The sequence below is a fragment of the Centruroides sculpturatus genome, unplaced genomic scaffold (assembly GCF_000671375.1).
Source record: "Centruroides sculpturatus isolate CEXI.00-Female unplaced genomic scaffold, Cexi_2.0 scaffold480, whole genome shotgun sequence".
Lineage (NCBI taxonomy): Eukaryota > Metazoa > Arthropoda > Arachnida > Scorpiones > Buthidae > Centruroides > Centruroides sculpturatus.
The window spans coordinates 165,145-189,785 of NW_019384976.1; the positions used below are offsets into that span (position 1 = coordinate 165,145).

The 24,641-nt window shown below is 30.2% G+C and overlaps 2 protein-coding genes across 2 annotated transcripts in view; one reads left to right on the top strand and one right to left on the bottom strand.

Annotated features, from left to right (window-relative positions):
- Nucleotides 1–4,851, top strand: part of LOC111632693 (merlin-like) — a 54,496-nt gene extending 49,645 nt beyond the window's left edge. Inside the window, exons 13-15 of the mRNA XM_023377194.1 lie at nucleotides 1,517–1,683; nucleotides 2,329–2,488; nucleotides 4,674–4,851. Coding sequence (XP_023232962.1) covers nucleotides 1,517–1,683; nucleotides 2,329–2,488; nucleotides 4,674–4,724 — 378 coding nt within the window. The 3' untranslated portion in view covers nucleotides 4,725–4,851. The remainder of the gene's footprint in view (nucleotides 1–1,516; nucleotides 1,684–2,328; nucleotides 2,489–4,673) is intronic.
- A 2,093-nt stretch (nucleotides 4,852–6,944) lies between these two features.
- The window catches only part of LOC111632692 (transducin beta-like protein 2), a 33,355-nt gene continuing 15,658 nt past the window's right edge, over nucleotides 6,945–24,641 (bottom strand). The window contains exons 3-11 of the mRNA XM_023377192.1: nucleotides 20,800–20,842; nucleotides 20,701–20,730; nucleotides 16,694–16,965; nucleotides 16,394–16,480; nucleotides 13,562–13,697; nucleotides 11,639–11,688; nucleotides 7,518–7,700; nucleotides 7,247–7,433; nucleotides 6,945–7,167 (exon numbers count right to left, since the gene is read on the bottom strand). Of these exons, the coding sequence (XP_023232960.1) occupies nucleotides 7,128–7,167; nucleotides 7,247–7,433; nucleotides 7,518–7,700; nucleotides 11,639–11,688; nucleotides 13,562–13,697; nucleotides 16,394–16,480; nucleotides 16,694–16,965; nucleotides 20,701–20,730; nucleotides 20,800–20,842 (1,028 nt within the window). The 3' untranslated portion in view covers nucleotides 6,945–7,127. The remainder of the gene's footprint in view (nucleotides 7,168–7,246; nucleotides 7,434–7,517; nucleotides 7,701–11,638; nucleotides 11,689–13,561; nucleotides 13,698–16,393; nucleotides 16,481–16,693; nucleotides 16,966–20,700; nucleotides 20,731–20,799; nucleotides 20,843–24,641) is intronic.

Sequence of the window (24,641 nt, forward strand, 5' to 3'; positions counted from 1 at the left end):
GAGAATTGCCGAGAATCAAACGAACTATTTTCAATTTGATCAATTTTCCGGAACGTTTACAATCGTTCTATAATCGAACCAATATGCAATAACAAATTTGAATTTAAAACGGTTCGAACATTTTTAAAATCGAAATAGATAAAAATATTTATAACAATGTCTGAAATGTTATCAATTTAATACACCTAAGTACTCAATGACGACTAAACATAGTTGAAAACAAAAAATCGCATCTAAAATAGTACAGTAGAAGCCATTCTTCCAGTTAAGCCTTAATGCTCTCCCTCTCCCCCCACTTGGGAATTTCGAAAAATCCCTTCTTAGTGTGCATTGCCATGGCATACCCTACTAAAACACAGATAAAAACAAAAAATCACATCTAAAATAGTACAGTAGAAGCCGTTCTTCCGGTTAAGCCTTAATGCTCTCCCTCTCCCCCCACTTGGGAATTTCGAAAAATCCCTTCTTAGTGTGCGTTTTCATGACGTATCCTATGTACCAAATTTCACCTCTCTAGGTCCAGCGGTTTGCTCTCGGCGATGATGAATGAGTGAGTCATTCAGTCAGTCAGGACAAGCAATTTTATATATTTAGATGACATTTTGCATGATTGGGCTGCAATCCAAAAAAAAAAATTGTAGATTTATAAATTTCCATTGTCATCCATCTGTCTGTCTTTTCTTAATCTCAAGACCAGATATGGAAATCTTAGGGGTAGGTGGCTACAACTGCCTATATATGAACTTCTGGTTTGTACCAGAGGTCATGTTATTTCAATTCAAAAGTTAAACGTTTTCCCCTGAAAGCAGTTAACAGATGATCAGCACGACTCTATTGTTAAAGAAAAATTATGATGTACAGGGGCAAGATACTACTAATTTCAGGTGGAGAGATATTTTAAATTATTTAAATTAAAAATATGATTAAAAATTGCAGCCTGGCATTGTAATGATTTCAAAATAAATAATCGCTCATTGGCTTTGAAGTTGAATATATAAAATATATTTTTTAATGATTCTTACTTTGAGGATGAAAAAGCATGTTTTAAAGTTTGTTAACTGTGAATTCACATAACTAAGTTTACTTCATTTATGTTTCCAACCTGTAAACATAAACGAAGTAAACTTTGCCAACTATAATTATAATTGATTATTTTATGCTCATCTTTCTGTGAAAGATTTGTAATTCTTCACAGTTTATTAGTTCTTGTATTATTTTAACTGAATAAGTAAAACTTTATTTTAATGGTCAGAAGTCAGACCAGAAAAAAAAATAAATAATACATGAAAATTATAAGCTTTTAATGACAGTTCTTTTAGTTTACAACCATTAATTAAAGGGCAATTTTATTTAATTAGAACATGAAATCTGTGTTTTTGTGAGTTTTGTTGGGCAGAAAATTGTTAATTTTTTTTTATTAAAGATAAAAACCTTTCTAAGTTCTGATAACAATTTTTAAATTTTAAAACAGAAAATATTTAATTTTTGAAAAATAAACAAATGTTTTTCTTTTAAGACTTTTGCCAATAATGCAATTTCTCCTGACGTTCTGGATCATTTGCCGAGGCAGATTGGCGACCTGAGACTGGACGGGGATCTTGGCCTCGGCTGCGACACAGTGACGTGTGATCTGATCATGGACGGTCACATGGAACAGTTGTCTCTCGAAATCGAGAAAGAAAGGTTATAAATAATTAGCAATTTTATTATTTTAAGCATAATGCATACCTAATTATTTTTTAATTTTTTTGTTTTTATAGATGTAACAAAGTTTAATGCTAATTTATTATTTAATTTTATAAATTTTCAATGTATTATGCAGTGTGTCTATGGTCCTAGTTGATACAGAATTTTAAAACTTTGATCATGTTAGAATGAAAAAATACAGCTTTTATGTAAAATCTATTATTTTGATGATTTAATCTCTAAAATTTCAAATATTAGTGCAAGTGTGAAATCTTGTATTAAAATATTTTGCACCATTTGTTTTAAAATTAATAACCTACTAGGGTCATATGAAAAACTTTGCACTTTTAATAAAGTCCATGACTGGAGAATTCTTTCAGAAAGGAATTTCTGCCCTTGTTTCCCACTGGGAAAAGAATGACAACTATGTAGAAAAATAGCCATATGATAGTACACAATCTAAACTGTTACGTAGTTGTTATAAAAGATTGTATCTTACTTTCGGAATATAATCCTGGTGCGATTTTTCTGGGACACACTGTACATAATTAATTCAACAAACAACTGTTACATAAATGTTTTCTTTTACATATAAATAATAATCATTATCATAAATATTTAAAGATTATATTTGTTTGTTAGAGTGGAATATTTAGAAAAAAGTAAACATTTGCAAGAACAGTTGAGAGAGTTAAAATCGGAAATAGAAGTACTAAAAGTCGAAGAGAACTTAACACCGATGGACAGGATATATGAAGAGAATGTAATCAGAGGAGAAAGCAAATATTCTACGCTTCGAAAGGTAATCAAAAGTTTACGCAACATTGCCTTATTTTACATGCCATAAAACGCTGAAAAAATTGTCCCACAATCGTGTTATATGTAAAGTTAACCTCTACCCTTTAATTAAACATCAACACATGCAAAAGCAAAGTAACTTTTGAATATTAACTTTTTACTCAACAATAATATGTTAAATAAGTCATTTATCATTAAAATATTCATCAGGGAAAAAGAGGAGTTTAAATGAAGTGTGCATTCTAGTTTTACTTTTTTAAAACCAAGAATATTGTAAAAACATTTGGGGTTGAATCCCAAAGGCTGAAGATGATGTAAATACAATATATAAAAGTATTCTTTTATGTGCCATAAATATAGTAATTATAAAGCAAACAATTTATCCATTGAATAATTTATTTACAAGATCTCAACACTTACTAATAATTTTGTTTTTTCTACTTGTAATTGCATGTTTTGTATTTACTCATTTAAATAAAAGGAATGTCCAATTTTTAAGTCACAAGTTTAAAATATAATAATCGACCAAGTTGGATTAAAGTAGTTTATATTTGGCCATTCAGATTTTGATTGGTTTGTTTTAGTTCTCCAAACTATCCTAACGAAATGAATCGCATATTATTTCCATTTATAGGCGACAAACATGTCTTTAAAAAGTCGAGCATTTCCAACAGTTGATAATATCTCGATACTCATAGCAAATTTTACACATTCTCAATCTTTTTTTTTTTTTAGAATATTCTAAATTAAAATAAGATAAATTGCTTAATACTGTATTCTGTTTAACGAATTAGCCTTAACTTAGCATAGCTTGATAGTAAATTTTACTAATTGTACACATAAGAAATTGAGCTGTTTTTCATAGTTATAAAATAAATTTTGTTAAACCTTAAAAATTAATATTTTTAAGGTTTAACAAAATTTATTTTACAATACAAGCCTTAATTTTTTATATGAAAATTCAGTTAACAAATTTATTTTAAAAAAAACCAACAGGGACTTGTTAGATATTTGCAAGATCTTTTTCTATTTGTTGCATGTCTGCTTCCAAGTAAATAAAACCATTTCTAGAAAGATTTCTTATCATTTTCAGTAGAGAAGAAAAAATTAATGTAATTTAGATGTAGTAGTTTTTTATCTCATGATTGCGTGCTTATAATCATTCTAAGGATACTATCCAAACTAGATACGAGATCCAATATGATAGTCTTACTGGCATAAAAAAATTCTGCAGAAATTACAACATTTAAAACATAGAAGTTAAGCAAGTTAACATTCAGAATTCTGTGACAAAAATTCATATTATCAGATTATTGCAGATTGATAAATTTTATTTTTTTAAGAATGAAAATGATCAACATGTGTCACTAGTTATATAAAGAATTAAAGCCTGTTACACTTAGGCACTCGATAAACTTGGATTTAACAAGACAGACAGATGGATGCTGCGGCATTGGTTTGAAAATTGGGAGACAAACCTTCAAAACAAGCCATGTAATTGACTGAAAAAAATGACAATTAAAAAGCAGTGATTCCCAAATGTTTCTTCCAGCCCCTCTCTCTCCTATCTTAGAAGAGCTTTTTTTAGAATATTTGTTTGCAGAAATCACTGTTTTGAATTTAATTACTTTCTTACCTAATTAAAATAATAATACATATAATGTTATATAATAAATATCTATTACAGTATTTTGTCATAGAACATTTTTTTAACAACACAGATTTTTCTTACTTGTAAAGCAAACGATCGGTTCCTGAACACCGGTCTAAAGTCTGTCATTGGAGCAGGGAGCGAGTTTGCAAAGTGAACAAAAGTTTACATAAAAGACTGGGAACCATTTGTGATTATTTTCTTTTAGATAAAACTGAATTATACCTGATATATCCAGAAACATGCTCAAAATGGCAATATGTTGCAATGATGATAAATTTCGTGGAATTCCAAACCATTCAAATGTAGGTCAGTTAAGAGTTAAGTCGGGGTGTATGTACCATACATTACTCTTACTTACAAGCTTACATTAAGTAACTTGCAAGGCACACATTATATATAATTTTTAATTACTATTAATATAATATATTAATTTATAACTGTTTAAATGAATAAGATCTAGTCATTAAAATTAAGTAACAATTGTTAACCTTTATATTTTTAAATATTTAATTACAAGATTTGTATTGTTTTTCAGACCAAGTCGGGATCCACAAAAGCCAGAGTCGCATTTTTTGAAGAATTGTGACAAAACTCCACAGTCGGCGTATGCCAGATTCATCACCAGTTCCGAAAAGGTCACGTTTTACTCTTGTCACGAACCCAAATTTACGTATCGATTCAATTCCAAAGTAGTAGGCTGGATTCCACTACTAAAACACAAAGCTAAATGCTGTCTGTGGCCATTGTAAATAACCATAGTTTTTCTCCAGATTTTTACCACGTTCGACATGTGGTCTGACGGAGCATTTTCTGGTTTTCCAAAAAACGTCGTCCTCTCGGTCACAGACTGCACTTTTATGTAACTGCCGCGGTCATAACAACGTAACTTGCATGGTGAAAAATCTCAATTTGTTGGCTTATGAAATATAAACCCAAGCTATAATTTTGGCAAAGTAAGTCATTATTTGTTTCTCAATGTTTAAATACTAAACTTTATTTTGCTTTATTAAAGAGACGTCTGCATTCTGAGTTCGTAGTATAATCACTCCATAAAGGCAGCTTATTGACGTGTAATTTATTTAATCAATTATACAGTTGGCAAATTTTTCATATTGCATTTGATAGAATCTCAAATATTCTTGACAGTCTTTCTTATAAAGAATTTATTTTATTAGAACTTTTGTCCATCCGTCTGTTCTTCGTTTATGTGAAATTAACCGCTAGGTCATTTGACATAGTTTAAAAGAAGCCGAAAAGGCTAGCGTGTCGAGTTTATTGGATGAAATGTTTCAATAGTGTGGCAGATTCTATTCTCTTCTTTAACTGATTGTCCAAAAACAAAAGAAATCTTTCAACTGCCATTTTGACTGCATTATCAATAAAATTTTTAAGAATTAGTTGGCATTTGTTGCATGATGATAAATACTTTGAGTTTTGATAATTCTGCTTTATAACTGGTTACAAGCATATACAAAATTTGTTCAACAGAAGCATAAATGTGTCCTATTCAGTTCACACATCTCAAATAATCTTCTAGATTTTGTAATCAATGTGATGGTGTAGTATTGTAGTATTGTTTAGTTGTACGGCATAATAATTAGTCCAAATAATCTATCTTCCTCCTCACTTTCTGATTCTTTTTAATTAATTTAGAGAACAAATTGATAATAATGCAAACAGTAGGTCCTTCTATCAGTTATTTTTTTCAAATTTGTTTTGAACCTCAATTTTGATGACAGGTCGAGGTTCCTTGGTAGGGTTTCATATGTTATTTTGCTAATGTTCATATGTTTCGGTTGCTAAAGCAACCTCTGTCTATTAAGCCAGTGATTCTCACAGATTTACCATGCAATGCATTCTATATTTGGTATATTCAAAATGTCTGATTGTGGATTGAGATCTGGGATATTTTAGAGATATAAACTATTGAAAATATCTCCTAAAAAACTTAAATGGAAGGAATATGCCATTGGCCACATGTCCCATATTTGTAATTGTTGAAATGATTCCAAATTTTCTGTTTAGTGGATCACAGTGTTTTTATCGAACTGTTTTACAACTGTGCTTTTTTCCTCTTTTGTCAAAAAAGTGGTTCTTAAACTTTTTAAAGGTACAAAATTAATGTACATATAACAAGAAAGATACTCTAAAATATATTTTGCCATTATGGATTAGTTGACAAAAATCGGAAATCAAAGCCAGATTTTGCAAACGAACAAATATATTTATTACATGATAAACAGACAAACGGGTCACAGGCTCGTTGTTGCCATGTTAAATTCTTCACCCAAGTGCACTAATTATTGAAGTGCCTTTCTATCGACTTTGTTAAATGTTACAATTTGTTTTTTATTAGTATCTAAATAACTTGCAAAGCATTTTTGCTTGTAAATGAAAAATTATGTATTTTGACAAGATTGTTATTGCATGAAAAAGTCATGGCTTGCGAGATTTTTCTGCATATTTAAAAAAGAAAAAAATGTTTATGTGAAGTGTTTTGGGACCAGTGTTTTTCAAACGTTACAAAGTTATTTCCGAAAGCGGACACCCCTCTCATGTTTTTGCCAAATTGTTACATATACGTAAATCGTGCCAATCGCGTACGGTAGTCTCGCGTTTTCCCGGTCGAATCTCCAAATTCCTTGGAACGTTTGGCTTGCTGGTCAGCCACTTGCAAAATGTAAATGAAGTATTGTAAATACATTATTAATGAGATCTGTAGATGAAAAATATTTTTAACCAAAGTTTGAAAAAAATTGTAGCCGTTAGTATAGTGTACCTACTTAATTTGAAAATAAAAACTTTGTTAAATTTAACAGAGCGACGAGTTGGTATTTTATTGCACTTGAGAAATCTTTCCAAATTATAACAAAAAGTCAGAATGACTTTATTAGTATTCCGACTGTACAAAAGTAACGCACGACGGCACTTTGTATTGTGGTAAAAATTTTAAGGCATGGGAGATGGCACTCGTCTTTGACCAGACAGATTACCTTTTCAGTAGTCCTTCTACAGATTCCAAATTTTTTCTGTCAAAAAATGTTCACAAGTATTTAGAATCAATGGAGAGCAATTTACAAGAGAAGGAAGAAAAAGAAAGGAACTTACTTTGCATCATCGATTTGGGACTGTAGTCGTTCCCTGATGGCCTGGCCGGTGGCACTTATCTTTTTTATCTCCAGATCTTCTATCGCATTCTTGTATCCGAGAACGTTATAAAATATCCGGACGTGTTTGCCCGCGGCGGCTGACAGGTACTGATTGTCTGCAGAAAAGTGAAGGGCGGCAATCGGTTCTGAAATGGAAATGGAAATGTTGGTGTGTGTCAGGTGTAAATTGCCATCATTTTTGGGATTTGAAAAAGTACATAAATAATTACCTTCGTGTATATTCTCCAGAAGGCTCTGTTTTTCTCCAGTCACACCGGAATATATTGTGACTGTCGAGAGCATTGCCAGAGCCACCGTCCTACCATCCGGCGAGAGAGCCACGAGACAAGGTCCGCGGTGGTCAAAATTTCCTGTTTTTAGAAGGTATGGCTCCTGACCTTTTTGATACTCAACTAAAAATAATTTAACGTTTGTTTTAGTTTTACAATTGATCAGCTGCAAAATTAAAGAATGCATCTGAAATATTAACAAAAAGCAAATTGTGTAGTCAAAGAATTTATTCAATCATGAAATAAAGGTACTCTGGACTCCCTCCATCCAAATACCATTTTGATGCAAATGGTCAAAGATAAACATTATGAAGAAACCATATCAAAAACACTACTACACTAGATAAACTTTATTTATTGAATACATAGCCAATAAAGCATTGCTACAGTGTGAGACTCATCACCAAATTAGCTAAAAATACACAAACTGAATATAATCAACAATACGTGCACAGATAAGCAAGACATAACCCAAGATCAGTCATACAAACCCCAGAGTACAATCCCAGGCTACACAAAGTATACTCTAGAATAGCTAGGGAGGTAAACAAAGACAAATGGAAAAGACTATAGATAGTATATGGACCCCGGGCATATATAAAATTCCGTTACTATTATAGATACCAGGTTCAACCAACACCTTGATTACATTGGCTCAGCTAATAGATTATTAATAACCAGATTAAGGAAGCATGTGTACGACATCTCAAAAATGAACTATAACACCATTATGGTCCAATTTGCAAGTGACCCAGGGTATCTCTGTGTTGGGCGATGCTGAACTTACCATTATTATACTACAGCTAAGAATAACAGAAGCCATCAAAATTTATAAAGCAATACTCAAGGAATGTTGCATTAACAGTAAAAAAAATTAACCTATTGAAAGCATGGCAAGTAATGATTTGTTACCTTTCAGTGTAGCAAATTTTAACCCATTGTTGTAAATTTTGTCACCCATAATCCAATTATTAATATGTATGCTACAACATGTAAATTTTTTCTAGTCTATCTCCAGCTGTATTATGAAAAGTTGTGTACATTGTTTAAATTTTTATTATGTCATATTTTGTCATTATATATGTTAATTTTTTTTTAATTTGAATATTGTCACATTTCATATAGAACATTCCTCTTTTAAAAATTTGTTAAATTAATCACATTTGATTTATGGAAATGTATAATAACCTGACAAAGGAGGTGATCAAAAACATTCAATTTTTCCAATAAATATACCCAATGGAACCAGTAAGGAAGGTAGGTCTGTGAGTAATTGCAATTTTTGTTTTTGCAGTTATTTCACATGTGATACAAAATGCCATTCAAATCAAGTGCAAATATTTTTCTCAATCACCAAAGCAACTTCTGTGTGCATTACAGTTACCAAAAACTTTGAACTTTGCCATTACAGTAATTTGTAGCCATTTTTAATTATATTTTACCCCTATTTACAATAATTTGTGGTAGGATCCAGAGATTGGGGAAGTTTTAGTTGACTAGAAACTGTATATGATAATGGTATATCAGCACATATATTTTTCAGAAGTATAACTCCTCACAGAGTTTAACTCGAAAGATAAATTAAAATCAAAATGCAGCCAAAGAGAAACTGCTTGATGTGTGTGTGAGACAGAAGGACCATATAGTTTGGTGCACTGTCATCAGCATAGAGGAGGAGAAAATTTTGAAGCTTTGGATAATGACGATGTGTTGTCTTATTGCCAATTAAAAACCAAAAATAATGGAAATAAAGAATTGAACAACTATATTTTAGATTACTTCTAACATTAGGATCCAGAAATAGTCCACGACAGGACCTATCTTGAAAGATGATGATTTAGAATTTAAAAAAACAAAGGTATTTCTTCATTCAAAGCTTTGTGGCTACTTGATTTAAACAACAAAACAACATTAAATCTTTAAATTTAATGATTGTTTTGTTATTTAAATGTAATTTGTAGCAAATCAGACTATTCATAGACTGAGAATGGAAAGAAAAGTTCCCCTAACTACATAGAGATTGCACTCAATTTTTTGTGGTTCCTAGATGAAATGAGACCATTTTTCAAGCTCTCCCAAAACAAAACCTACATGGAAATGTGCTGGAGGAAAATATCAAAACAGAAACTTACTTTTTTTTCTCTGCATCAATGTTACTGGAGAAAAAATTAAACCACTTTCTCACTTTTTCTAACAAGATGCTTTAAAAATGAACATTTCTACTATCCAATTCAGTGGAAAGCAAACAAAAGAGTCCGGATGACTACAGAATCTTTTTTAAATGGCTAAAATCATCTGATGAAAACATCCTGCAATGGATTGTGTAACTTTGTTGGATGTTATCAGATTTTACTTATATTATTTGAGGATAGAGACAAATTTTTTAAAATATTGTAAATGCCAGTAACAATTAAAATTTTCATTAAGTCCAACCCCATTCAAGATGTGACACAACCCCCTCTATCTCCCCACCCTGAGCTTTAACAACTAAAATTTAATAGCATCTATATCCCTTAAATACAAGCTACCATGCCAAGTTTTGTTTCTTAATCTTTACCTCATCCTGAAATATTAAATGAAATAGATGCCCCATACACACAGCTTTTCCTATTTTTGACTTTTTTGGGTTTGGGGAGACTCAAAACATTGAGATTTGCAAAAAAACCTGCAGGATCAAATTTGATGCGATTCCAATACTTTCCTGTGTTATATACATAATAACCAGAAAGTAAATGAGGAAAAATCTTTATTGATAATGCTACATTACACCTTACTTTACAATACTATAAACTTTTTACCACCAAATTGCATTTCTGATATTCAACCTCTTGATCAAAATATCATTCATTGAAAACCTTAAAACTTACTATCATTGCCTTTTTGTTTTGTTTTTTGAAAAAGCATGATCAGTGTTATGAGTCAAGCAAAAATCGGCATTTGAGATATCAAAAAAGTAACCGTTTTAGCCTTCTACCAAACCCAGAAAGCTTGGTCCGAAACAAGTCCTTGTACAATCAACCAGTGGAATCTTTAAAAACGACAAAATTGATAGATGACCCCAGATGCGATCTTGCACCTCTGGTTAATCTTGTCAACAGTAAACTTAATTCTATGTTGTATTGCACAGTCGATTTAAATTTGCCAATTTGTGCAAAAAATTTGAACCAGAGGTCAATCGAGTACATTTGGTAAGTGTGGAGGGAGATTAATGACATGGAATATCTGATTGATTACATTTCAGCAATTTGGAAGGAATATGAAAGATACAATGCAGAATTTTTCTCTGCTTTAAACCAACCAGATAATTTGTATTCAACCACAGCATTTAAAAATGTAATGTACAAATCAGAACAACAAATTATGTAAACTTTTAATAAACTATTGTATTACCATATTTTGTTTGTGTTGTGTGGAATTAATTACTCCACACAACACATTAATCAAAGGGTTAAAATGAAGTGTGAAGGAAGTCATCATTATCTAATTGTACAAAACTATTTTTAATTCCCTCAATTGTAGGTATGGTATTAAGATAAAGAAATACTGTACAACAAGACATGCATACTTTCCTTTTATTAAATATTTAATGCAAATAGTTTGGAGAGGTCCCATAATTGTTCAGAATAATTTTTGTTGTTTCACATATAAAAGACAGAAATATTGCAAATTAAAGCATGACATCTATAACAATAGAGAGGTAAGGCAATATGAACAAATATTTTATGACAAGAATAAATCTAAAACTAGCTATATTTGTTTATTATTATGATTATTGAAAAAAATATTAAATATGCAAGTTTGTGGTACTAAAATTTAAGAAAAAAGCAACTGAAAAAATTATAAGCTGTCCCTTTTTTGTTCTAACCATAATCACAATAACAAAAATTGTTTTGAAACAGTGTTAATGCAATGACATTATCAAATATGAAAGCATTTTTTTAAAATTAACATAAGTATGTTTATGTTTTTGCAAAGCCAACCACATTTACAACATATGCATAAAGAATTAATGAATGTAATCATGTATAATACGAGTCTTCAAAAGACAAGGTTCAACTTACTGTTTGTGTCCCAAATCTTCCATGTACCATCTTTGGATACAGAAGCCATTCTAGAAATAATATATTTTTACTGGTATCAATACTTATTTTAAACATTTAAAAAAGAAAATTTTTATGAAACAACAGTTTATTATTTTATAAATCAAAAGAATTATCATTTTGTGTTTTTTTTAGAACTACAAACATCCAACTTGCAGTCTTCAAAGTATTAAATATAAAAATAACAACAGCCAAGACTAATCTTTCATTAATTATCATCAGATGTATGGCAAATAAATATATAAGATGTGAGCTAACAAAAACATAGAATTATGCAAATCAAAACCTCAAAATTGACCACTGCCCAATGGTAAGTGTTGAAATAGTTTTAAGTCACCACCAATATTGCCATTTGGATTTTATAATTTCAACAATGAATTAAAAGTTTTTATTAAAAATGTTATAGATAAATATTATTGTAATCACACATTATTATTATGTTTGAACTTTTTAAATAATACACAAACATATTTAGCATTTATTCATGTATTATTTAAACATATTTATAAGCTAACAAAGTTAAATACAAACCATTAGATTCTAGGGCTTTTGATATGATGTCAGACAAGTTTCTGTAGTTACGCGACTATTTTTGCTCGATATTGTGGCTTGTGATATCAATTTTTGCAAAATTTTAAAGAACCAATGATCATTTCAACTATTCTTCTAAGAATTATTGCTTGCTATCATGCCAAATGTGGCATGCCAACATTTTTCAGTTGAGTGATTGGTCACTCACCTCACCACATGCTCCAACCACTGTTTCCATGGTTGATATAATTGTAACTCTTGTATATAGTTCTGTAAAATAAATTTGTGACAATGACCATTGGACTCCATCGTCTATCCTGGAATCATTCATTCGACACAACAACGACACTATTCGTCAATGTAATCAGATTGATTGACATAACCGATTTTCTTCTCAAGAGGTGTGCCTTAGTGGCCTCCCCACTGTGAGCCAGATGTGACTTCCACAATGTAATAATCTGGACTAGGTGATTCCAGTGACGCAGACCATTTCAAAACTCGGTCTCTCCACACAGTCAAACAGCCAAACTAACCATTAGTTACAATTTATGGTCAATGTAATAAGAGTTACAATTACATCGACCATGGAAAGAAACAGTGGTCGGAGTACGTGGTGAGGTGAGCGACCGGACAGAAGCATGTCCATCTGAAAAGTGGAGTTAGTCACAGTCTGACATCATGTAGGTTGGGGATGATAGTCAAACACCGCAATCTAATCTTTTGTATAACATTTGAGTTTATTCCTTATTCTACTCTGTAAATTTAATATTGTCGTCTTCCTCCACAACCCTTTCACTACTAAAAATTTGCATATTTGTGTTAAACTAATATAAAATAGTTCGACATTTGATTGCTATTAACCCTGATTAACACTTTTAGTGAATATTACAAATTTAATATAGTGTTTGTATACTTTTAACGTAATTATTAACTAAATTTTATTAATATTTATTAAAAGACACTCTGACAGTTTCCGTGTAAGTGTAACAAATAGGTAACTGGTTTGCAAAAAGTTGTAATTTGTAAGTTTGATCTAAGTTAGAAGTTAAGAAGCTTTTTTTTTTTTTGTCATATAAAAGTTGAATTCTTTTACTATTGTTGCTTAAAATAATAATTAATTTTCTTTAGAACTAAGCAATTTTTCTTGCATTTATTGTTGTATCATTTAACATGTTAGTGTTAATTAAAACTTAAAAGAAATTTTCTAAATATAAACTAACTACTGTAATTTTTGTAAACATTAAATTTCATTCTTAGCAGGTTCCTCTTGTCAAATATTGTAAATTTATCTGAAATTAGATAAGATTGAGATTTGGAATCTTATAACAAATTTTTCTTATTAGTTTAATTTACCTTGTTGAATCATTGGAAAATGAAAAACAGTAGACCCCAGAAGAATGTCCTTTTAATTCAAATGCTCGTCTCACCTCTTTAAATTCTCCAGATTTGTTAAAACATACATCCCAAACTTTAACATCAGGAGTAAAGCCTACAAATAATAAATATGAAAAAGTTTTATACAGATTTTATTCTTCTGAAATCTGACTTGATACAATCTTTTTATATTTAAATATGTTTATGAATAATTCAGATAGATCATAAATAAATGTAGGAAAAAAAATACATTTTAATCTATAAAGAAACAGAAAGTAGAAATTAAAATTTTCAATTTTACTATAAAATATCATTGTCATCGAAATATTGAACTTTTAATTAATATTAATTCTTTCTAAATTATCTGTGAAAAATATCTAAGAGCTAAAAATAATTTTTATAAAATACACACAAATTTACTAATCTAGACATCAGCGATTTGTCTATCACTTGCAGATCCACCAAAAAGGTTCAAAAAACTAATTAAACAAGCAATTATTTATTGTGACATCATCACAATGCAAGCTGCAATTTTTAATTTATTTAATTTAAAATATATGCTCCCACCTCAAATTAGTAGTCTTGCCCCCTTACATCATATGTTTCCTGCTAGCAATAGAGTTGTGCTGGTCATCTAATCCCTTTTGGGAGAAAATTTTTGAATTTAAATAATATGCCTTCTGATGAAAACCAGAAGTTTGCATACAGTTAATTGGGGCTTCCTGCCTCAAAACTTTCCATAACTGGTCTCAACTTTCATCTATCTAACTCTGTTCTTGAGATTAAGGAAGGATTGATAGACAGACAGAAACAGTGGGAATTTATAGGTCTAAAAGTTTTTCAAATTTCAACCCAACTAGCTGGTATATAACACATTTAACTAAGTTGTCACTTTTGTAAGTTGACCAGGTTGCTTGCTGGGCTACTGGATTCTTTTGTTTATTAATTTTGCATTCCAAAGAGTCAATAATAAAATCAGAAAGTAGACTTGTAGAAAGAAGCTGTTTTTTAAAATTTGATGGCTTATAAATGTCTATCAGTCTTCTTTCTGACCAAATATTTATCTCTCTCCATTACACAGCATAAAATTTATCCTAGTAATAAAGATATTCATTACTGTGAACTTTTAGATGTCAAACATCCTACTTAATTCAAACTTACTTTTGTTTAGACACAGTTTGATGAAAGTTAGAAAAAGTTGATTTGGAACTGAAAGACCAAGTGTTTGGCATCTTACAATACTGTTAAGAATATTGTGGAAAAAATTAAATTATTTATTAATGAATTTACAGGCATTTAAATGGTACATGCCTGTAAATCCACCAAACTGTAATAAATACAGCTGAAGAGGGACAGACAACCTGTCCGAAATGCATACCATTATCATAGAAAACCTGCATCTACCCATTTCTATACAATTACTCCGACAACGTCAATAGTGTGTGATAAGTCATCCATAGAGTTAGAACTTAGATGTCATAGATTCATATTGTAACATAAGGACAGAAAGCAAATCACCAATTAATTAGAGCATTAAAACTCCTTGAGAAGTTTAATCACAGAATAGAAAAAGAACATACACCATTGTCTGTCAGCATTACGTAAAAAGATTTCTTTTTGATAAATTTTATTATCTAAGTTTTATAGATCACAGAATAACTTGGTTACTGTATTGCTGTTGTAGAGCAATTGAATTTCTGACAGCTTAATAAGACACTAGTTTACTGTATTCAGATTGGCTTGTTCACTGTTATCTGAGTTCATCCAAGAAGTATTCAAATACCTAGTATAAGTTTTCAGGAATAATAAAAACTTTTTAAAATGAAATAGTTCTCAATTTTTGCATTTGAATACTCCCATCTTTATTTGGAATCAGTTTGGATTAAACCTGGTAATAGAAATTATTTACATACACAAAAGAGATTTTATCGAAACAAATTGAATATAATTATATGACATTCACTTGGTATAATTTAAAGATTAAAAAAACCATACTAAAACCTGTTTAAAATGGAAACTTGCCAAAACAGAAAAAATTTGGTATTGTATGATTCCAGTTTACACAGATTTTACTATATATTGTTTAAGTGGCACACTTTTTTTGTGCATAATATGAAAAGATTAATGTGATACAAATACAAATAAATTTATTTGACAAGTCCTAATAAAATCATAATTTGAATAAAAGCAATAAAGACTTGGAAAATCTCAATTTCTTACAGTAGATCATTGATTATCTGAAACAATTCAGGATGGGTTGTTCAGATAACTGATCATTTATGAAAAAATATATTAAACACAAAACTGTACTGTATATATTTTGAATCACGTCTTACAAATTCATACCTTATACCTTATTTTGATATTGCATGTGTAAGTAGTACATTAAAGTAGGCCTACAGTTTAGGTTGGCATGGAGGGAGAGAGTGTTGCACTAGTGTAAATGCCACAGCACTAGTGGAAATTTGAATTTGCTGATTGGAACACTTTTAGTTAACCGATGTTTCGGTTGAATGGTATTCGGATAATTGATGCTCTACTGTATTATTATTTTGATATTGCATGTGTTTTTAATGCAAATAACTAAAACTTTTTTATATTCTAAACACAATCTTATGGAGGATGACACAGCTCAATACTTAAGAATCAATAACTTTAAAAGAATTTTTTAAATTTTCAGATTATTATTTAACATATGTATATTATCATCAAGTATGAGCTCTCATTTAAAAATTCCAATGAGCTAAATTGTATGTTAAAGAAATCTAATAATCAAAATTAAAATAATGTAAGAAGATACCTTTTTCTTACCTGATGAAGCCACAAATCTTCCACAATATGACACACAAGCATAATAGTTATTTATGTGAAGGGTATCAATTGTAGCTAAGACCTCTCCTATATGATGAAATAAATATATTTCAATAATTAATAAACAAACTGATTTAATAATTATAATGAAAAATTTGTCATATAATTAGAATAGCAAAAGATGGAGTGAATATTTTGTTTATTTAACAGTATAGATACTTCAAAATAGTCATGAATTTTTTTTGGAATGAAACAAGATGTTTTGTAAAAAATTAATATTATTTTTAACATAAAATTCACCTTTTAAATCCCATATTATGATGGTAGTATCTTTGGAACAGCTCATCATATACTGGCCAGTGCAGGCGATTCCAATGTTAATAATGTCTGATTTGTGTTTTTTTGGAAATACAATGATGGGTTCAGCATTGCCTAACATTCCATCATCTCTCTTACTGAGACGATAGACTTGAATGGCATTTCCATTGGCTTGACAAATAATAAAAGCTTTTCCGTCAGGACTCCACTTCACTTGAGTTGCATGATCATACTCGATATTAATTCTGACTGATCTTGAATAAATAAAAAGTTTTTAAACATACATAAAAATTATTTTCAAGAATACATTTATACTAATCATTTATATATATTTTTTATCTACAAATATTAATTGTATTAAAACGTTTGGGATGTAATCCAACAGCACACTGAACACAGCAGTAGAAAATTTGATTCTTACAGTACCTATAATAGACACATTTACCTTGCGAATCATTCACCACAAAGTGTCTGAAACTAATGTTTCTTCCGTTAAAATTGTTACTCAAAGATTGTCTTCTCTGGATTTGAGGTGTGGAAACTGGAGCTTCATCATCTATCTCAACTTCCTAGGTGTGGATAAGAGTTATCATCAGTTTTCTTCTGAACTGAAGGAATCATAATGGGTATTGGTATTGTCTCGAATGATTTGGTGCTTGCATTGATGATGTACACATTGATGAACTTAGCAAATAGAGACCATCACCATTTCTTCTATCATATATGAAGCCTACAGTTCAAGAGCAAGCAGTCCAGTATATTCATGCTTCCCATTTCCAAATTATATTTAGAATTCAGTAGATTCATGCTTCCCATTTCCAAATTATATATAGAATTCAGATATGGTTGCATGTACCAGACCCTCACTTTTGCAACTAGGGAATCTTTGCCACAGAGATGGGCTGGCATTCTTCAAAGTTGGATGTAAGAATAACAGACTACTTACAGAACAACTTTTATTATCTTTTCAGACTAGGCACAGGATTTCACTGGTCTTGTGGAATCTCAATTCGTGTACTCCTCTTTCCTTTTTTTGAGGACTTTCCACTGTCAGTTCTCATGGATGGAGCCTGTTACAAGGAAGTCTCTCTCTTCAAGCAACACTAATAGGCTGTATGAATTAAAAAGTTGTCAAAATAGAATTTAAAATTCTTTGGAAGCCAATTTTTCAACCACAAGCTTTCCTTCAGTCCCATCATCTTCAACTGTCAATGTGTCAACGATAGGTGATAAAACAGCGACATGTACTTCATCATCACTTTTTAGGTTCTGTTCATTAATCAATGCTAGGGTCTCTTCTACAGTGCAACAGTGATTTGAATGCATTCTAAAGACTTAATATTTTGATAACAACTTTTCAAACCAAAGTTGTGTTTTCATAACATTACTTTTTTGACAAAGACATACCATGATTTATGCAACATGCTTTGTTTGCAGAATACCAAATTAGAACAACTTTTTATCTTTATAAAACAATGCAATATGGTCACTCAAATGACACTCTAACTGTAATTGTGTAATTTTTGAAACTAAGTTGCAAAACAAACAAAATCACAAATTTATTAAATGTATAAAAAAAACACTAAATTAATGAAAATGAAGGTTTTTTTCACAAGTTTCAAATTAATTGAACTTAAAAGAATGGTATAATATAGAAAAGTAAACAAAACAATAAGAAAAAAATATTCAATTTATATAGAAAACAAAATGTGCTATTGCTACTTTGGTATTAAATGGGTTAATCTGCCATTTCAAGTTATCCTCATTAAAATATTTTAAATTCTTTAGTTTTTTTTTTTTTTATAATTATTAGAGAACTGTCTATACATGTTTTTTCTTCATTTCCTCTCTCCCATAATCAGGGCTGTGGAGTCGCGTAAAAATCTACTGACTCCAACTCCGACTTTTCCTTACCAATCCGACTCCAACTAAAACACCAAAACTCCACGACTCCAACTCCACAGCCCTGCCCATAATGCTCTAAAAAAACTTTATTGTTGTTCTTATCAATAGTATATATGCGTGTCTGTATGTGTAAATTATTATTGAAAGATTTTTTACATGCTAGGTAATTAATAAACACACATTGTGATCAGAAAATGACCCTCCAAACTTTTCTATTCATATTAATATATCTGTCCATGGAATCATATAAAACCATTTTATCATATTTGTATATAACATGTCCATAGATAACTTAAGTCAATCAAATAGATACTAGGTACCAGAACTGTTTTCAAAGTATCAGAAATGTGTGTTTCTGACTGTGCAATGTAAAGATTTCAGTGGCAAACCAAATAAAACAGCAATTCCTGCAATTCCAGATTGATGTTTTTGATACTGACCAGAAACATATTTGTAATCCAGCAAACATGTAAAACAAAAAAGTTTTGTCCAAACAGAAATATATTTGCAGATTTATATAGATGACTGAAATTATTTATCTTCGGATAAATATCTCAATGTTCTAAGCCAGCCCAGTTAAAAAATAATTGTTAGGCCAGATTATTATATTTGATACAGCATAATAAAATTTTGCTCTGTAACTACAAAGACATCAAACTAGAATATCTATTCATTACAGTAAAATATGAGTAGAATATTTAAAATGTTTTTCTATTAATTTTAAATGGTTGCGTAAGTGTCTATGTTTGTGGTTCTCAAAGTTATCAATCCAATGACCACTTAAACCAAGTCAGAACGAAATGCAGACCACTTCCAGTAAATATTACCTTAGATAATGATAAATTGTGTGCCAAAATATTTTGTTTTCTTCTGATAACTTAACATGAAAGATGTGTGATGCATGAAATTTTTCTTTCCACTGACTAAACAACACAACTGCATTTTAGAAAAATGACTAAGTCAGTCTGTAGACCACCTGGCACAAGCTTGCAAACCACCTATAGTCCACTGACTACACTTGGAGAAACACTGGTCTAGGCAGTCACTTGGAGCTATTTCATGTGGAACACTGATTTATGTAGAATTTTGTGGTCTGTGACATGCAATAAATCAAACACGAAACCCACACATAAAACAAAATCATACTGTAGTATTTTGAAAAAAAGAAAAGACAAATTCCAAGCTAGAATTTTCCTATGTCTGAAAAACAATAGTTTTGCAGTCAAAATGTGAATTTTCAAATTAAAAAAAAGAGAATACTAAACTATAAATATGTTAATTATAATTTCCAATTGATTTTTTCAACAAATAATAATTGTATTAACCTTTAATTAATTAAAGGTTTTAATAACTAAGTCTTTTGGATAGTTTCAATCATTACCAAGTTTCAGAATACTAAATAGACTTAAAAATCTAATAAATTTTTAACAAATGCATATCATATAATTCATGATGTCCAACATTTCAATGCTTAACCAATCCTGAATGAAATGCTTGTATATTTCAAGTGCGCTTATGTAGTAACACTTGGCATAAGAGATAGGGAGATAACAATCGACCATAAATCATTGCAAAAATAAAACTATAACGTAAAAGAAAATACTCAAGCTTGAAAAGTAAATGCTTGCATGAATGTTGCATTTTACGAACATAAAACTTAACATAGCTTTTGAAAAAAATGTGCTAAAATAGCTATAGGAAATACGACGTCGAGTTAAATAAAGACAATAGCTCATACCTATAGTGAAAAACGAACTGTAAGAAAGAGCATTAAAAAAATACATGTAAATGATTTTAAAATAAATGAAGTTTTAACGGAATAAATTAATAGCTAAGCAGTAAAGAAACTATTAAAAAATAAAAAAAAATGAAATTTCGACAAGGCAGAGAGCCTTGTCGAAAGGCAGAAATGAAATAAGAAATGGTAATTATTGATGCGTTATCAAAATTTTTCTGTTATGAATTAGTCGAATGGCATCTGTGAGTTGCCACAGATGCAAAACCATTGATTGCCATAACGCAATTNTTTCTTAATATATAAATGTTTCAAATTTATTATTATAGAAATTACATCATATACTTACTTAATATCTTTTTGATTTTTCACATTATTTCTGAAATAAGTCATTAATTATTTATATATTGGCTTTTAATTTATCATTTCAAAATAAATTTTCACTTACTTCTGACTCAATGTTTTTGTGTTCCATAACATTACAGTTCTTTCTGAAATATTCAAATCAAAACAATGTCTACATTAGTTCATATCTGACCAAACTATAAATATGGACGACGACAAATGTTAATTTATATGGAATTATTCAACAAAATAACTAATTCAGAAATAATCTAAATTACTCAGTGTGTATTAGATGAGTTCCTAGTGTGAAAAAGGACAAGCGAAGAGGCTATTTTGGATAGTCTATGCTAATATTTTAAAAACAGTTTATTTTTCAAACACTGCAATAACTTAAATTAACATATATTTGCATTTTTTAAACATAAATTGTGATAAAAAAATTTCATACTTTGGTTATTTCATTTATTTATGTAAGCATTTCTCTGAGATTAGCCAAATATGATTTTCCATAAAACTTTTTAAACTGAAACTGTTTATTTATTTATAACAAAACCATTAAATTTGATACTTAATCATCTTAAAGATTTTAGGAACCAACATCAACGCATTTCAATATTTTAGAAACTTAGACAGTGGCATAACTACTATTATGCAACCTATCAAGTGCATGGATGCCCTCGGCGTCTCATACTAGCCGTAACAGCCAAAATTATAAAAAAGTATTTGAGGAGTACAATGGACAATGAGAGACTAAGTGGTTTAGCGTTACTTTCTATCAAAATTTCAGAAGTGAGGAAATTAAGACTTGTCAAAGCAATGGATAAATTTTCTGCAATTAAGTCCAAAAATATTTTAGGTGATGAGCGTTAATCAAAAAGTAGGCCTACAGTATAATAATGTACTTACGTAATTTATTCATTTAAAAAATAGTAATCACTTTATAATTTTACATATATTACACTGTATTGTAAAAAAATTACAGAAAGCCTAATGGGGCCTGTTTTGGAAATATTGCACAAGGGCCCATTCATGTATACTTATGACACTGAACCTAGATAACATTAAGATTTTGATAGTTCTATATAGCTACTCTCTAAAATTTCAAAGCTGTATGATAAAATTGTCATAAAGTACTCAGCAAATCACCAAACATATAAATAACACCTTATCTTTGCCAAGAAATATGTTATTCCGTTAGGTTATTTTAAATTTTATTTATTTTTATGTTATTCCGTTGTTTATTTGATTTTTAATTTGAATTTTTTATTCTATTAATGGAATGCTTTAGTTCCAATTTTGTTCTCAACCTGATGATGGCCTGTAAATCAGGCTGAAAACGTTTGTTTTTGAAATAAATATATTTCTCGGCAAAGATAAGGTGTTATTTATATGCTATATGATAAAACTAAAAGTCAATGATGTTATTTGAATATAAAATACTCTTTTATTGTAATTTCAGTGTTGCATTAATATTACAAATGTTACAACCTTCTGTACTCTTAAATGTGGATTCACACCACAACCATTCAGTCTAGTTCATTCATCTCCACTGGTAGTTACTGTAGCAATGAAACATGGACAATGAACAGGATGGACAAGATGACATTTAGTTAGTCAAACTTTTAAAGAATGACAACATCCTGAAGAAATCAGCCAATTGTTGAAGATGTGTGCAAGAACATCACAACCAATGAAAGGTATTGTTCTACATTTACGTAGTTTGGCAATATGGAATCATAAGTACTGACTATAATATCTTGCATGGGAGAACAAGAAAAACAAATTTTCAATTTTAGCAAAATGGAAGGCAAAGATTTTACAAAATGTTAATAGAAAAGGTAAGGCATTATATGTGATGATGTAATCTGGCATTACAAACAGCATAAAATCTCAACCAATGGTTGAGATTTTATGCTGTTTGTATTGCCCTAAGCAGTTTGGTGCTCAAAATTTCTCAATTTTTGACTGTGTCTCAACTTCATGATTTAAAACACATCATAAGATCATCTTGTAATTCATCAGCCTGCTGAAACTAGGGTTCACACATACAATGTTTCATAAATTCAGAAGAATGACTATAGAAGAACAGCTGTTTTCATTAGCCTAAAACAAGAGAAAGTTTTCCAGCATATTGCAGAGCAGAGTTTACATTAAACGATGTTTAACAGCCGAACAGCCTCTAGACATTGGCTGGCTGAACCGCAGTTTAAAATGCATTGCAAAGATGACAATCGTTTACTTCTGAATGCCATCTAAACGAACCTTGGCTCTTACTTTCTTCGCTATTACTCCTGTCTCTCTCTCGGGAGTTGTTTAATTAACCAATCAGGCCATTCATTTATGACGTCAGAAAAATAGTGATGAACAATGTGTTGAAATCATGCTGGAATTTTTCCAAAGAAGAAAAAAATGTCCTTGCAGAAATTATAAAAAATTATCCTGCAGCTGAGGAGAAAGGTTACAACAATTGTATTCTGGGATGAAAAAACTGCATGGGAGATGATACAGAATAAATTTTCTTCATTTCCTTGTTGGTCTGCTTGCAGCAAGACCTTATTCTTATTCCTTAAACAAGACCTCATTCTTATTATAAACATCTATCACTATACAAAAGTTGTTCAAACTCATCAATATGATTTAAAAAATGAACAAATCCAGAGTTAGAAAATCTATACTGAATTTGAAATTTGTCTTCGGAATAGATTTCTAAAGGATTACTCCAATCTCATATTACCCTCTACACCAGTGTAATAAGTCCTACTAATAAACAAGGTCCAAAGTAGACAAGGATATGAATAGAAATTGATCTTCCTTTAACATCCACTTTGTGTGAAATTTGAATTTGTGTAAGTTGAGATAATTTACAGTGAGTTTCTGAAATGACAGACTCTGCTTGACATGACGGTTAGTCGTTGGTTAAATGTTTATTATGTGCAGAACAACACATGCATGACTTTAAATTTATACTTATAGTTTGAACGGTTGTTCAAATTACATTTCTTTTAAAAACTTTTATAAATTCACATTTGTTCTGAAGGACATTCCATTGGGTAACCATTGTTACACCTGAAGAACTCAGGAGGAGTTAGAAAATGTTTGTGCAGAGATCATCTTTTGTTTTCGACACACTGGTAATTAGTTCTGTGTTTGTTATCAAAAATTTTTTCAAAGTTCATACTTATGTCCCGGCTAAAAACCTTTATTATTAAAAAACCTATAAAGAATTTAGTGAAATGTATTATTTACCAAACAGTTATGCCTTATGTCACAATTTGTGTTAATTGCTCATCCATCACATAACTTTGTATAAGAGACTCATCTCAGGAGAGAGATGCATTATTGAAAATCTTTGCACCACTCTTGTGCATGGTGTTTTGCCTTCAATCCTTTGAGTTACAATTGAATGGTTTCGAATGACTTGATGTTCTAGTGTGAATCTGCCTGAACTGTAATTTACACTGAACATTGGTAGTAAATCCAGTATCATGCCTGACCAAAAGACTGGCCATGCAAAGCGTTCCAAGTTTTCTTCATGTCTAACACTTAAATAGAGACCAGTCTCTATTAGAAAGTATTCCTGGAAAGAATCCTCCTTAACATATTGGCCTTGTATTGCATTGCCTCATCCAGTCAAAAACCAAACCAAATTATAAGACAGTTATCCAAATAACCAGAGTATTTGAATATTCAATATTTTTAATAATAAATATGTTCCATTCAAAACCAGATAGTTGCAGCAACAAGTTATATTTTAGTTATCCAATTTTAAACTGTTTGTCCAATTTATATATCAAAAATATGTATTTGTAGTTAAAATGATAATTACTAAGGAAAAATGATTTCAATAGATAATTTAAAGAATATCACTATAAAATATTTGATTAAATAGAAACTAAACAAACATTTTATATTATGTTATTATTTAGATCAATTCAATCAATTTTT